General features: G+C 45.7%; 1 protein-coding gene across 1 annotated transcript in view; it reads left to right on the top strand.

Annotated features, from left to right (window-relative positions):
• The window catches only part of LOC121580047 (protein unc-13 homolog C), a gene marked incomplete at its 3' end in the record, with an annotated part of 110,557 nt that overhangs the window by 70,255 nt on the left and 24,406 nt on the right, over positions 1-15,896 (top strand). Inside the window, 4 exon segments of the mRNA XM_045225024.1 lie at positions 64-179; positions 311-474; positions 13,993-14,146; positions 14,489-14,557. Coding sequence (XP_045080959.1) covers positions 64-179; positions 311-474; positions 13,993-14,146; positions 14,489-14,557 — 503 coding nt within the window.

Below are 15,896 nucleotides of genomic sequence, written 5' to 3'. Positions count from 1 at the left end.
GACTGATGCATCTGGTTCTGTGTTTTAGATAAGAAGACTGATAAGTCTGGTTCTGTGTTCTAGATAAGAGAACTGATAAGTCGATGGTGTCGGGAGCCATCAGATTGAAGCTCAACGTAGAGATGAAGGGAGAGGAGAAAGTAGCACCGCCCCACGGCCAATACACCTGTTTACATGAGGTAAGACACCTATACTCACCAATTGGTTTGAAGGGTTTCTCCACTCTATGGAACCTATTCCATGAACTGTCTCCCTCTCGTCCTCTTCTCTCATTTTATTCTCTTCATCCTATCTTTCTCTCTTCCTTTAGAACCTGTTCCACCACCTGACGGAGGTAAAGAACAGTGGAGCGGTGAAGATCCCAGAGGTGAAAGGAGATGAGGCGTGGAAGGTCTACTATGATGACGTGTCCCAGGAGATAGTGGACGAGTTCGCCATGAGATATGGAGTAGAGTCCATCTACCAGGCCATGACGTAAGGACGCTCTCTTTCTCCTTCTCCCTCTTTCTTTCTCTTTCTCCCTCTCTTTTCTCTCCTCTTGGTTCTCTGAAGGCTTACTGCTGTGCTGATCTAATACAAGAACGCATGCCTCTGTGTCCTCAGTGTTAAAAGCATAGAAATAGAATGCATGCTATTACTATGGTGTGTTTGGCTGTGTAAGTGTATAAGTGTGTGAGTGTGCATGTGTGAGAGAGAAGGAAATGCCTGGCTGCCTGTCTCTGTCTGCCTGTCTGTGTGTGTGTGTGTGTGTGTGTGTGTGGGTGGGTGGGTGGGTGTGTGTGTGGGTGGGTGTGGGTGTGTGTGTGTGCACTGCCCACTCTAAAGCCACCGTGGGAATTCACAGGAAGTCATCATGGTTCTCAGAGTGTTCTCTCTCCACGTTCGCCTCCCGCAAGTGCTTCTGGGTAATCTGGAGGCTGAGAGCACAGTAATTAATTATGCTCCCCAATGTGAGCATCTGTGTGTGTGTCTCTCACCCCCTCTCCCTCACGCTCCATCGTTTCTCTCTCTCTCGCTGTGCTTTGAAAGGCTATTTAATAAATAATTTGCATGACTGTCCTTCCAGATAAATGGGGTGCTCATTTTTGAAAACCTTTGAAATGCACCTCAAGTTAACCTTTCCTTGCATCAGTATTAAACTACTTCATATAAAGGGTGTGTCCCAAATACCACCCTATTCCCTAAATAGCCCTATGGGCCCTGGTCAAAAGTAGTGCACTATAAAGAGAATAGGGTGCCATTTGGGATGCTCCCTAAAAGTCAATGCCTGACTGTAGAGCAGAATAGATACCTGTTAAGAGGCAGCCTTCTCCTTGTCTTGCTATTCCCATGACCTACATAGGTTTAGTTTAATGGATTCAGCTCAGAGAGAGCGGGAGAGGGAGAGGGAGAGGGAGAGGGAGAGGGAGAGGGAGGGGGTGGGATTCACCTGGAGAAGAGTCCCCTAAGCAAGCTGGTCCTGGGGCTCTGTACACAAACACAAACAGACCCCACAGAGCCCCAAGACAGCAACACAATTAGACCCAACCAAATCATGAGAAACCAAAAAGATAATTACTTGACACAAAAAAAGAGAGCAAACTAGAATGCTATTTGGCCCTAAACAGAGAGTACACAGTGGCAGAATACATGACCACTGTGACTGACCCAAACTTAAGGAAAGCTTTGACTATGTACAGACTCAGTGAGCATAGCCTTGCTATTGAGAAAGGTCACCGTAGGCAGACCTGGCTCTCAAGAGAAGACAGGCTATGTACACACTGCCCACAAAATGAGGTGGAAACAGAGCTGCACTTCCTAACCTCCTGCCAAATGTATGACCATATTAGAGACACATATTTCCCTCAGATTACACAGATCCACAATGAATTCAAAAACAAATCCAATTTTGATAAACTCCTATATCTATTGAGTGAAATACCATAGTGTGCAATCACAGCAGCAATATTTGTGACCTGTTGCCACAAGAAAAGGGCAACCAGTGAAGAACAAACACCATTGTAAATACAACCCATGTTTATTTATTTTCCCTTTTGTACTTTAACTATTTGCACATCGTTACAACAATGTAACATTTGAAATGTCTTTATTCTTTTGGAACTTTTGTGATTCTAATGTTTACTATTCATTTTTTATTTTTTATTTCACTTTTGTTTATTATCTATTTCACTTGCTTTGGTAATGTAAACATATGTTTCCCATGCCAATAAAGCACTTAAATTGAAATTGAATTGAAATTGAATTGATAAAGATAGAGAGGGAGTGAGAGAGAGCGAGACCAAGACAGAGACCAAGAGAAAAAGAGAGACAGAGACCAACAATGGCAGGAGAGTTTCACAGCCTACCCCACCCAAAGACAGAGGCTTTTGAAGCCCTCTCCCGCTGTTCAGAGATTATTACAGTACAGTACCCTCTGGATGTAAAAAATAAGAAGGCACGAAAAGAGTACAAAAAGAAGCTCCTTATGAAAAATCAAGAGACACTTTTAGCTGACTATTATAAAAATGGGAACATAAGCAACTTAATCTTCCACACTGACCATCCCCTGGCATGGCGCAGTGCTAGGGGGTGTTAGCGATGGGTGGAAACTCAGGATACTAGACAACGAGTACTCTGAGTCAGCCAATGTCAACCTGTATAAATCTGGAACAGTAATGGTACAGGGCAACCCCAAACAGTTTCAGCTGGACTTTCACATAATCAAAGAGATAGCTCAGCAGGATAAGCTCTCTCTTGAGAAAGATACCCCCACCCCAAGCGTGTCAGACCAGATCATTATACAACCCCACAGACGAGCAACCCCAAGCGGAAAGTCAACCTCCCAGCACAGAGTACTACTCCCTCATTGAAATGAAGGATACATTCACCCAGCTGGAGGTAAGTCAGGTGGAGCTGGAACAGCAGCTGAACACACTCCAGTCAGCACAAAAAATAGTCCAGCTCAACAACACCCCCTCAACCAGACCCGGATAGCTGGAGGTGGAGAGAGACATATCTGGACTGTGGTGAGACAACATCAACAGGAGAAAGAGCAGGAGCAGAACAGAGCACTAGAGGAGAGGATCAGAGTGCTGGAGGAGAGGGTGATGGGATGGTGTGTGACAGAGAACAACCCATTAGAGCTGACCAAAGTCTCAACACCACAGCAGAAAAGTCCACCCCAGACAGCGGGACAGACAAATGAAGAACCGCAAGCACAGGGGATCCCACCCCCTCTGAGCACCCCCCCGTCAGCCACCCTGATAGCCCTGCTGACAATACCCCGCACCCACTGAGGACATACACAAGCCACAGATTGTACTCCTTATGGACTCAAACGGGAAATATATACAAGAAAATAAACTTTTTCCCAAACACACAGTGTCTAGACTCTGGTGTCCAAACATCCAGCGCACCCTAGACCTTCTGTCTGAGGACCAACTAGGGTCACCCAGCCACATAATAATACACACAGGCACAAACAACCTGAGAGGACAGCAGGAAAGGGTGGCCACAGCACTCAATGGAGTGATTGAAAAAGCTTCTTCTACTTTCCCCAACGCACAAGTGGTTATCTCCACCCTGCTACCACGAAAATACTTCCACCCTGCTACCATACAGCGGGTAAACGCAAGTATTTTCCGCGACTGTGCCTCAAAACCAAATGTTTACCTGGCCCACCACTCCACCCTGGACTTGAACAGCCTTTACGACCAGGTCCACCTCTACAAGGCAGCAGTGCCCACCTTCACCTGGACCCTAAAGGACATCGCCCTCAACCGCAGCCCCAACACCTCACACAGGAGCTACAGATCAACAGACACCCCGCCCAGACCAGCGAGACACTCTCCCAGACCCCCTCCCGTACCTACACATAAAGGACCCACACCGAGAGGACCTACATCCAGACCAAATCACCACCAGCCACATCCACACCCCCACCCCAACCAATCAACACCCCCCCAAGTCAACCCATTTAGGCCCCCTCAGATCAGACCTATGCCCCTCCTGCCCAACCCATGCCTCCCACTCCCGCAAAGAGGGCCTCAACATGAAAGTCACAAATACGCCCAGGCCGTGAGCAGGCCCAACCCCCACTCTTACACTAGTCCAAGCCAATGGCGTGTACCAGATGCTCAGCAGGCTCTGCTCACACTTTCTGGTCTGAGGCCAAACCACACGACTAACAATATTGGACACTTTATGGAACACAAAGCCTTCACCAGCTCATCCTGGAATATCCAAGGCCTGAGGTCATCTTCCTTTGGCCTAAAGAGCAGGAACCTGGACTTAGTCATCCTACAAGAAACATGGTATAGATGGACCCACTGGTTGCCCTCTAGCTTACAGAGAGCTGGTAGTCCCATCCACCAAACTACCAGGTGCGAAACAGAGAAGGGACTCAGGGGTTATACTCATTTGGTATAGAGCAGACCTAACTCACTCTATTAAATTAATCAAAACAGGAACATTTTACATTTGGCTAGAAATTCAAAAGGAAATTATCTCAACAGAGAAAAATTTCCTCCTGTGTGCTACCTATATCCCCCCACTAGAATCCCCATACTTTAATGAAGACAGCTTCTCCATCCTGGAGGGGGAAATCAATCATTTCTAGGCCCAGGGACATGTACTAGTCTGTGCGACCTAAATGCCAGAACTGGACAAGAACCTGACAACCTCAGCACACAGGGGGACACACACATACCTGGAGGTGACAGCATTCCCTCCCCCATATGCCCCCCTAGGCACAACTACGACAACATAACCAACAAAAACGGGTCACAACTCCTGCAGCTCTGTCGCACGCTGGGTATGTACATAGTCAATGGTATGCTTTGAGGGGACTCCTATGGTAGGTATACCTATAGCTCATCTCTTGGTAGTATTACTGTAAAAATCAAATCAAATTTTATTTGCCACATGTGCTGAGTACAACAGGTGTAGACATTACAGTGAAATGCTTACTTACAAGCCCTTAACCAACAATGCAGCTTTTAAGAAAAAAAATATTTAAAAAGAATAATTAAAGAGCAGCAGTAAAATAAAATAACATTAGGGAGGTTATATACAGGGGATACCGGTACAGAGTCAATGTGCGGGGGCACTGGTTAGTCAAGGTAATTGAGGTAATATGTACATGTGGGTAGAGTTAAAGTGACTATGCATAAATAATAAACAGAGTAGCAGCAGCGTAAAAGAGGGGGGTTGGGGTGGGGTGGATGGGGGGGGCAATGCAAATAGACCGGGTAGCCATAATTTGCTGTTCAGGAGTCTTACAGCTTAGGGGTAGAAGCTGTTAAGAAGCCTTTTGGACCTTGACTTGGCGCTCCGGTACCGCTTGCCGTGCGGTAGCAGAGAGAACAGTCTATGACTAGGGTGGCTGGAGTCTTTGATAATTTTTAGGGCCTTCCTCTGACACCGCCTGGTATAGCGGTCCTGGATGGCAGGAAGCTTGGCCCCAGTGATGTACTGGGCCGTATGCACTACCATCTATAGTGCCTTGCGGTCAGAGGCCGAGTAGTTGCCATACCAGGCGGTGATGCAACCAGTCAGGATGCTCTCGATGGTGCAGCTGTAGAACTTTTTGAGGATCTGAGGACCCATGCCAAAGGGTCACCAAGGAACTTGAAGCTCTCAATCTGTTCCACTACAGCCCCGTCGATGAGAATGGGGGCGTGCTCAGTCCTCTTTTTTTTCCCTGTAGTCCAAAATCATCTCCTTTGTCTTCATCACGTTGAGGGAGAGGTTGTTATCCTGGCACCACACGGCCAGGTCTCTGACCTCCTCCCTATAGGCTGTCTCATCGTTGTCGGTGATCAGGCCTAACACTTAATGATGGTGTTGGAGTCGTACCTGGCCATGCAGTCATGGGTGAACAGGGAGTACAGAAGGGGACTGAGCACGCACCCCTGAGGGGCCACCGTGTTGAGGATCAGCGTGGCAGATGTGTTGTTACCTACCCTTACCACCTGGGGGCGGCCCGTCAGGAAGTCCAGGATCCAGTTGCAGAGGCAGATGTTTAGTCCCAGGGTCCTTAGCTTAGTGATGAGCTTTGAGGGCACTATGGTGTTGAACGCTGAGCTGTAGTCAATGAATAGCATTCTCACGTAGGTGTTCCTCTTGTCCAGGTGGGAAAGGGCAGTGTGGAGTGCAATAGAGAATGCATCATCTGTGGATCTGTTGGGGCGGTATGCAAATTGGAGTGGGTCTAGGGTTTCTGGGATAATGGTGTTGATGTGAGCCATGACCAGCCTTTCAAAGCACTTCATGGCTACAGACGTGAGTGCTACGGGTCGGTAGTAATTTAGGCAGGTTATCTTAGTGTTCTTGGGCACAGGGACTATGGTGATCTGCTTGAAACATGTTGGTATTACAGACTCAGTCAGGGACATGTTGAAAATGTCAGTGAAGACACTTGCCAGTTGGTCAGCGCATGCTCGGAGTACACGTCCTGGTAATCCGTCTGGCCCTACGGCCTTGTGAATGTTGACCTGCTTAAAAGTTTTACTCACATCGGTTACAGAGAGCTTGATCACATAGTCATCCGGAACAGCTGATGCTCTCATGCATGCTTCAAATCAAATCAAATCAAATTGTATTGGTCACATGCGCCGAATACAACAGGTGCAGACATTACAGTGAAATGCTTACTTACAGCCCTTAACCAACAGTGCATTTATTTTAAACAAAAAAGTAAGAATAAAACAACAACAAAAAAAGTGTTGAGAAAAAAAGAGCAGAAGTAAAATAAAGTGACAGTAGGGAGGCTATATATAGAGTAAAATAAAGTGACAGTAGGGAGGCTATATATACAGAGGGGTACCGTTGCAGAGTCAATGTGCGGGGGCACCGGCTAGTTGAGGTAGTTGAGGTAATATGTACATGTGGGTAGAGTTAAAGTGACTATGCATAAATACTTAACAGAGTAGCAGCAGCGTAAAAAGGATGGGGTGGGGGGCAGTGCAAATAGTCCGGGTAGCCATGATTAGCTGTTCAGGAGTCTTATGGCTTGGGGGTAGAAGCTGTTGAGAAGTCTTTTGGACCTAGACTTGGCACTCCGGTACCGCTTGCCGTGCGGTAGCAGAGAGAACAGTCTATGACTAGGGTGGCTGGAGTCTTTGACAATTTTGAGGGCCTTCCTCTGACACCGCCTGGTATAGAGGTCCTGGATGGCAGGGAGCTTTGCCCCAGTGATGTACTGGGCCGTACGCACTACCCTCTGTAGTGCCTTGCGGTCAGAGGCCAAGCAGTTGCCATACCAGGCGGTGATGCAACCAGTCAGGATGCTCTCGATGGTGCAGCTGTAGAATTTTTTGAGGATCTGAGGACCCATGCCAAATCTTTTTAGTCTCCTGAGGGGGAATAGGCTTTGTCGTGCCCTCTTCACAACTGTCTTGGTGTGTTTGGACCATGATAGTTCGTTGGTGATGTGGACACCAAGGAACTTGAAGCTCTCAACCTGTTCCACTACAGCCCCGTCGATGAGAATGGGGGCGTGCTCAGTCCTCTTTTTTTTCCTGTAGTCCACAATCATCTCCTTTGTCTTGGTCACGTTGAGGGAGAGGTTGTTGTCCTGGCACCACACGGCCAGATCTCTGACCTCCTCCCTATAGGCTGTCTCATCGTTGTCGGTGATCAGGCCTACCACTGTTGTGTCGTCGGCAAACTTAATGATGGTGTTGGAGTCGTGCCTGGCCATGCAGTCATGGGTGAACAGAGAGTACAGGAGGGGACTGAGCACGCACCCCTGAGGGGCCCCCGTGTTGAGGATCAGTGTGGCAGATGTGTTGTTACCTACCCTTACCACCTGGGGGCGGCCCGTCAGGAAGTCCAGGATCCAGTTGCAGAGGGAGGTGTTTAGTCCCAGGATCCTTAGCTTAGTGATGAGCTTAGAGGGCACTATGGTGTTGAATGCTGAGCTGTAGTCAATGAATAGCATTCTCACGTAGGTGTTCCTCTTGTCCAGGTGGGAAAGGGCAGTGTGGAGTGCGATAGAGATTGCATGATCTGTGGATCTGTTGGGGCGGTATGCAAATTGGAGTGGGTCTAGGGTTTCTGGGATTATGCTGTTGATGTGAGCCATGACCAGTCTTTCAAAGCACTTCATGGCTACAGACGTCAGTGCTACGGGTCGGTAGTCATTTAGGCAGGTTATCTTAGAGTTCTTGGGCACGGGGACTATGGTGGTCTGCTTGAAACATGTTGGTATTACAGACTCAGTCAGGGACATGTTGAAAATGTCAGTGAAGACACTTGCCAGTTGGTCAGCACATGCTCGGAGTACACGTCCTGGTAATCCGTCTGGCCCTGCGGCCTTGTGAATGTTGACCTGCTTAAAAGTCTTACTCACATCGGCTACGGAGAGCGTGATCACATAGTCGTCCGGAACAGCTGGTGCTCTCATGCATGCTTCAGTGTTGCTTGCCTCGAGCGAGCATAGAAGTGGTTTAGCTCGTCTGGTAGGCTTGTGTCACTGGGCAGCTCGCGGCTGTGCTTCCCTTTGTAGTCTGTAATAGTTTTCAAGCCCTGCCACATCCGACGAGCGTCAGAGCCAGTGTAGTATGATTCAATCTTAGACCTGTATTGACTCTTTGCCTGTTTGATGGTTCGTCGGAGGTCATAGCGGGATTTCTTATAAGCGTCCGGGTTAGAGTCCCGTTCCTTGAAAGCGGCAGCTCTACCCTTTAGCTCAGTGCGGATGTTTCCTGTAATCCATGGCTTCTGGTTGGGGTATGTACGTACGGTCACTGTGGGGACGACATCATCGATGCACTTATTGATGAAGCCAGTGACTGATGTGGTGTACTCCTCAATGCTGTCTGAAGAATCCCGGAACATGTTCCAGTCTGTGCTAGCAAAACAGTCCTGTAGCTTAGCATCTGCGTCATCTGACCACTTTTTTATTAACCGAATCACTGGTGCTTCCTGCTTCAGTTTTTGCTTATAAGCAGGAATCAGGAGGATAGAGTTATGGTCAGATTTGCCAAATGGAGGGCGAGGGAGAGCTTTGTATGCGTCTCTGTGTGTGGAGTAAAGGTGGTCTAGAGTTTTTTTCCCTCTGGTTGCACATTTAACATGCTGGTAGAAATTAGGTAGAACGGATTTAAGTTTCCCTGCATTAAAGTCCCCGGCTACTAGGAGCGCTGCATCTGGATGAGTGTTTTCCTGTTGATTAATGGCCTTGTACAACTCATTCAGTGCAATCTTAATGCCAGCATTGGTTTGTGGTGGTAAATAGACAGCTATGAAAAATATAGATGAAAACTCTCTTGGTAAATAGTGTGGTCTACAGCTTATCATAAGATACTCTACCTCAGGCGAGCAAAACCTCGAGACTTCCTTAGTATTTGATTTTGTGCACCAGCTGTTGTTTACAAATATACAGAGACCGCCACCCCTTGTCTTACCAGAGTCTGCCGTTCTGTCCTGTCGATGTAGCGTATAGCCTGCTAGCTGAATGTTATCATTGTTGTCGTTCAGCCACGACTCCGTGAAACATAAGATATTACAGTTTTTAATGTCCCGTTGGTAGGATAACCGTAATCTTAAATCGTCAATTTTATTCTCAAAAGATTGAACGTTGGCTAATAGGATTGATGGGAGAGGCAGTTTACTCGCTCGCCGTCGGATCCTTACAAGGCACCCGGATCTGCGTCCGCGATATCTCCGTCTCTTCCTCACGCGAATGACGGGGATCTGGGCCTTGTCAGGTGTCTGTAGGATATCCTTCGCGAACGCCTCGTTGAAGAAAAAATCTTCGTCCAATGCGAGGTGAGTAATCGCTGTCCTGATATCCAGAAGCTCTCTTTGGTTATAAGAGACGATGGCAGAAACATTATGTACAAAATAAATTACAAATAACGCGGAAAAACACACATAATAGTACAATTGGTTAGAGGGCTGTAAAACGGCAGCCATCTTCTCCGGCGCTGTTCTGTTCAGTGTTGCTTGCCTCGAAGCGAGCATAGAAGTGATTTAGCTCGTCTGGTAGGCTTGTGTCACTGGGCAGCTCGCGGCTGTGCTTCCCTTTGTAGTCTGTAATTGTTTTCACGCAGGATAAGAAAATGGACAACAATTACAAATGGTTTGATGAAGAATGCAAAAACCTAAGAAAGAAATTGAGAAACCTCTCCAACCAAAAACATAGAGACCTTGAAAACCTGAGCCTACGCCTTCACTGTGGTGAATCACTAAAACAATACAGAAATACACTACAGAAAAAGAAGGAACAGCATGTCAGAAATCAGCTCAATGTAATTGAAGAATCCATAAACTCTAACCTCTTCTGGGAAAATTGGAAAACACTAAACAAACAACAACATGAAGAGTTATCTATCCAAAACGGAGATGTATGGGTAAGCCACTTCTCCAATCTTTTTGGCCCTATAACAAAGAACAAACAGCAAAAACATATACATGATCAAATACAAATCTTAGAATCAATTATTAAAGACTACCAGAATCCCACTGGATTCTCCAATTACATTGAATGAACTACAGGACAAAATACAAACCCTCCAACCCAAAAAGGCCTGTGGTGTTGATGGTATCCTCAATGAAATTATAAAATATACAGACCACAAATTCCAATTGGCTATACTTAAACTATTTAACATCATCCTTAGCTCTGGCATCTTCCCCAATACACAAAAGGGGAGACAAATTTGACCCCAATAACTACCGTGGGATATGCGTCAACAGCAACCTTGGGAAAATCCTTTGCATTATCATTAACAACAGACTTGTACATTTCCTCAGTGAAAACAATGTACTGAGCAAATGTCAAATTGGCTTTTTACCAAATTACCATACGACAGACCACGTATTCACCATGCACACCCTAATTGACAAACAAACAAACCAAAACAAAGGCGAAGTCTTCTCATGCTTTGTTGATTTCAAAAAAGCTTTTGACTCAATTTGGCATGAGGGTCTGCTATACAAATTGATGGAAAGTGTTGGGGGAAAAAACATACGACATTATAAAATCCATGTACACAAACAACAAGTGTGCTGTAAAAATTGGCAAAAAACACACACATTTCTCTCCACAGGGAAGTAGGGTGAGACAGGGATGCAGCTTAAGCCCCACGCTCTTCAACATATATATCAATGAATTGGCGAGGGCACTAGAACAGTCTGCAGCACCCAGCCTCACCCTACTAGAATCTGAAGTCAAATGTCTACTGTTTGCTGATGATCTGGTGCTTCTGTCCCCAACCAAGGAGGGCCTACAGCAGCAACTAGATCTTCTGCACAGATTCTGTCAGAACTGGGCCCTAACAGTAAATCTCAGAAAGACAAAAATAATAGTGTTCCAAAACAGGTCCAGTTGCCAGGACTACAAATACAAATTCCATCTAGACACCAAAAACGATACATATCTCAGCCTAAACATCAGCGCCACTGGTAACTTCCACAAAGCTGTGAACGATCTGAGAGACAAGGCAAGAAGGGCCTTCTATGCCATCAAAGGGAACATAAAATTCAACATACCAATTAGGATCTGGCTAAAAATACTTGAATCAGTTATAGAACCCATTGCCCTTTATGGTTGTGAGGTCTGGGGTCTGCTCACCAACCAAGAATTCACAAAATGGGACAAACACCTAATTGAGACTCTGCATGCAGAATTCTGCAAAAATATCCTCAGTGTGCAACGTTCAACACCAAATAATGCATGCAGAACAGAATTAGGCCGATACCCGCTAATGATCAAAATCCAGAAAAGAGACGTTACATTCTACAACCACCTAAAAGGAAGTGATTCCCAAACCTTCCATAACAAAGCCATCACCTACAGAGAGATGAACCTGGAGAAGAGTCCCCTAAGCAAGCTGGTCCTGGGGCTCTGTTCACAAACACAAACAGACCCCACAGAGCCCCAGGACAGCAACAATATTAGACCCATCCACATCATGAGAAAACAAAAAGATAATTACTTGACACATTGAAAATAATTAACAAAAAAACAGAGCAAACTAGAATGCTATTTGGCTCTAAACAGAGAGTACACAGTGGCAGAATACCTGACCACTGTGACTGACCCAAACTTAGGGAAAGCTTTGACTATGTACAGACTCAGTGAGCATAGCCTTGCTATTGAGAAAGGTCACCGTAAGCAGACCTGGCTCTCAAGAGAAGACAGGCTATGTACACACTGCCCACAAAATAAGGTGGAAACTGAGCTGCACTTCCTAACATCCTGCCAAATGTATGACCATATTATAGACACATATTTCCCTCAGATTACACAGATCCACAAAGAATTTGAAAACAAACCCAATTTTGATACACTCCCATATCTATTGGGTGAAATAGCACAGTGTGCCATCACAGCAGCAAGATTTGTCACCTGTTGCCACAAGAAAAGGGCAACCAGTGAAGAACAAATACCATTGTAAATATAACCCATATGTCACGATCGTCGTAAGTAACGGACCAAGGCGCAGCGTGATATGCGTACATCTTTTAATGAGTACTTATACACAAATACAAAACAACAAAACGATACGTGAAGTCCTAAGGTTAACAAAACACAAACCTCTCCGGAACAAGATCCCACAAATGACAAGTGCAAAACAGGCTGCCTAAGTAAGGTTCCCAATCAGAGACAACGAGCCACAGCTGCCTCTGATTGGGAACCACCCCGGCCAACATAGAAATACACGAACTAGAACATGAACATAGAAAACACAACACAGACACTACACACCCTGGCTCAACTTTTAAGAGTCCCCAGAGCCAGGGCGTGACACCATATTTATGTTTATTTATTTTCCCTTTTGTACTTTAACTATTTGCACATAATATGACATTTGAAATGTCTTTATTCTTTTGGAACTTGTGTGAGTGTAATGTTTACTGCTGGAGGATTTTGCTTCAGCCCTGCCCTAAAACAACTAATTATACTAATCAGTCGCTCCTGAGGACGTTGATTAGCTGAATCCAGTGTTTTACAAGTTTCAACAAATCTGAACAAAGTTGTGTAGCATTGACGTTTCGTAGAAGTGTGTGTGACTAGCTGAATCAGATGTTTTTTAAGTTTCATCAACATAGGCCTATGTAGGCATGGACATGATGTGTTCAGAGTGTGTATGTGTCTCTCTGTGTATATTGGTATTGGAGTGTTGCAGTGAGCATGGTATTGGATCACAGAGAGCGTTGGTTCATGCTACATCACAATTGTTTTGTTTGACACACAGCGTTAACACTTTGGCCATCAGAACTTTGTGTGTGTGTGTGCGTGCGTGCACGTGTGCATACGTGTGGGTTTTTTCTGTCTCAGCCTAGTCATCCGTCTCTTGTTGCTGGTATTTGGAGCAGCTACTAAGATCAATGGAGTGAGGGGAGGCGTGTGTGTGAAGTGTGTGTGTGTGTGCACGTGCGTGCGTGTGTGTATTGGTCATTTTAAAGAAACATTACAATTCCATTCAGAGTTTTCTAATCTTCCTGTTATTGACCTTCTAGCTGGTTCCACTCTGCTGGGAATCACATGACATTACAACTATCAGGATTTGAATGAGCACCTAGTCTACCTCTGTATTCTCTCTCACGCTCTCTCTCCCTCCCTCTCTCTCTCTCTCTCTCTCTCTGTCTCTCTCCCTGTCTCTCTCTCTGTCTCTCTCCCTTTCTCTTTCTCTCTCTCTCTTTCTCTCTTTCCTTCTCTCTCTCTGGTGTTCTCTCTCTCTCTCTCATCAGTCCTCTCTCTTTCTCTGTCCCTCTCTTTCTCTGCCTGTCTGACTCTTTTATTTCATTTCCTCTAATATCCTTTCCTCTGCTCTAGTTGAATAATCTCCTCCTCATGATTAAAGGAAATGTACTACTTAAATCACACTACAAAGAATAGTTAGTGTTATGTTATTTTAATATCTTTCTCTCTCTCTCTCCCTTTCTCCCCCCGCCCCCCCCCTCTCTCTCTCTCTCTCTCCCTCTCTCTCTCTCTCCCTCTCTCTCTGTCCCTCCCTTCCTCTCTCTGTCCCTCCCTCCCCTCCTCTCTCTCCCCCCCAGGCATTTCTCCTGTCTATCCTCTAAGTACATGTGTCCGGGGGTTCCGGCGGTGATGAGTAATCTGCTAGCCAACATCAACGCCTACTTTGCCCACACCACCACCGTCTCAACCAACATCTCTGCCTCTGACCGCTTCGCTGCATCCAACTTTGGGGTGAGAACACGCACGCAGATACACGCACGCACACACACACACACACACATAAACAAACACACACTCACTTACACACACTTCTCAGCTACATTGTTTATGGATATTTGAAAACATCTGACTATCATGAATATTGATAAGTATTGTAACTTTTTGATGTTGTATTAAAATGTATGTTTAAAATGCATTACGCTGGGTTTTTTGTTCCCTCGTCAACACAATATATTCCACCCTTTCAAATACCCCAAAAAATTCATTTATTAAATTAGAAGTTCAAAGTTAAATTGAACTCACAGTGTGATTGCTTTACTAACGGAGATATCTATAAATCTGTTTTTCTCGCAGAGGGAGAAATTTGTCAAACTTCTAGATCAGCTGCACAACTCTCTGAGGATTGACCTGTCCAAGTACCGGGTATGTACTCCGTGTGTGTGTGTGTGTGTGTGTGTGTGTGTGTGTGTGTGTGCACGTGCTAGTGTGAGTGCATCTGTGTTTGTGTCTGCGTAGGTCCGTGTGTGTGTGCATGTGTGTGTATTGTAGAGCATTGTAAAACGGTGGGTGTCTGTGTATATTATGATTATCTGTCCAGGGGTTGTACCTAGAGATTAATGGTTGTAATGATTTATATCTCCAGGAGTCCTGTACACTAGAGCTGTACACTAGACCTGTACACTAGACCTGTACACTAGTCCTGTTCACTAGACCTGTTCACTAGACCTGTACACTAGTCCTGTTCACTAGACCTGTACACTAGACCTGTACACTAGACCTGTACACTAGACCTGTTCACTAGACCTGCACACTAGACCTGTTCACTAGACCTGTACACTAGACCTGTACACTAGAGCTGTACACTAGTCCTGTTCACTAGACCTGTTCACTAGACCTGTACACTAGACCTGTACACTAGTCCTGTTCACTAGACCTGTACACTAGACCTGTACACTAGACCTGTTCACTAGACCTGCACACTAGTCCTGTTCACTAGACCTATACACTAGTCCTGTTCACTAGACCTATACACTAGTCCTGTTCACTAGACCTATACACTAGTCCTGTTCACTAGACCTATACACTAGTCCTGTTCACTAGTCCTGACTGTACTGTACTGTCAATGGTTGAATTGTCTCTGAGTGGTGAAATTATGTGACATAAAAAACATTGGTTCCTGTGTGGTGATTGTTTTGTCCTTGCTGCTTCTGTGTGTTTCTGTGTGTGTGTGTGTGTGTGTGTGTGTGTTTCTGTGTGTGTGTGTGTGTGTCTCCCATTCAGTTTCAACTGTCATGTGTGATTATAGAGGCAAAGACAGAGAGCGGAGCAGGTTTTTCACTGTGCTTGGCTTTTCAGATTGCTGGTGTCGTGTTATTCACACATTGAATGAAAGCAGTCAGGAAATGTCACACTGTTGCTGACTGCTGCCGCTCCCCTTCTGCTCCCACATCAATTCACACACACACACACACACACACACACACACACACACACACACACACACACACACACCCTACCTTGTCGTATAGTAATGGGATTCAGATCAGGCCAGTCAGTCTCTCCGCTCGCTCGGCGTATGGATTTGTTCGTAATGATATTCTGAAGCAGATTGAGTTTGCTTTTCTCTAAAACCGAGGGATGAATGGAAAGAGAGAGAATCTCCCCCCTCTTTTTAAACGTATTCATCAGGGGAGTTAGAATATGCAGAGACTTAGTGTAACAGCTGATTTGTCCCTCTGTGATGTCCCCCGTCGGTTCTGCT

The sequence above is a fragment of the Coregonus clupeaformis genome, chromosome 15 (genome assembly GCF_020615455.1).
Source record: "Coregonus clupeaformis isolate EN_2021a chromosome 15, ASM2061545v1, whole genome shotgun sequence".
Lineage (NCBI taxonomy): Eukaryota > Metazoa > Chordata > Actinopteri > Salmoniformes > Salmonidae > Coregonus > Coregonus clupeaformis.
Note: the sequence above shows the minus strand (reverse complement) of the source record. Positions and strands in the feature narration are given on the sequence as shown.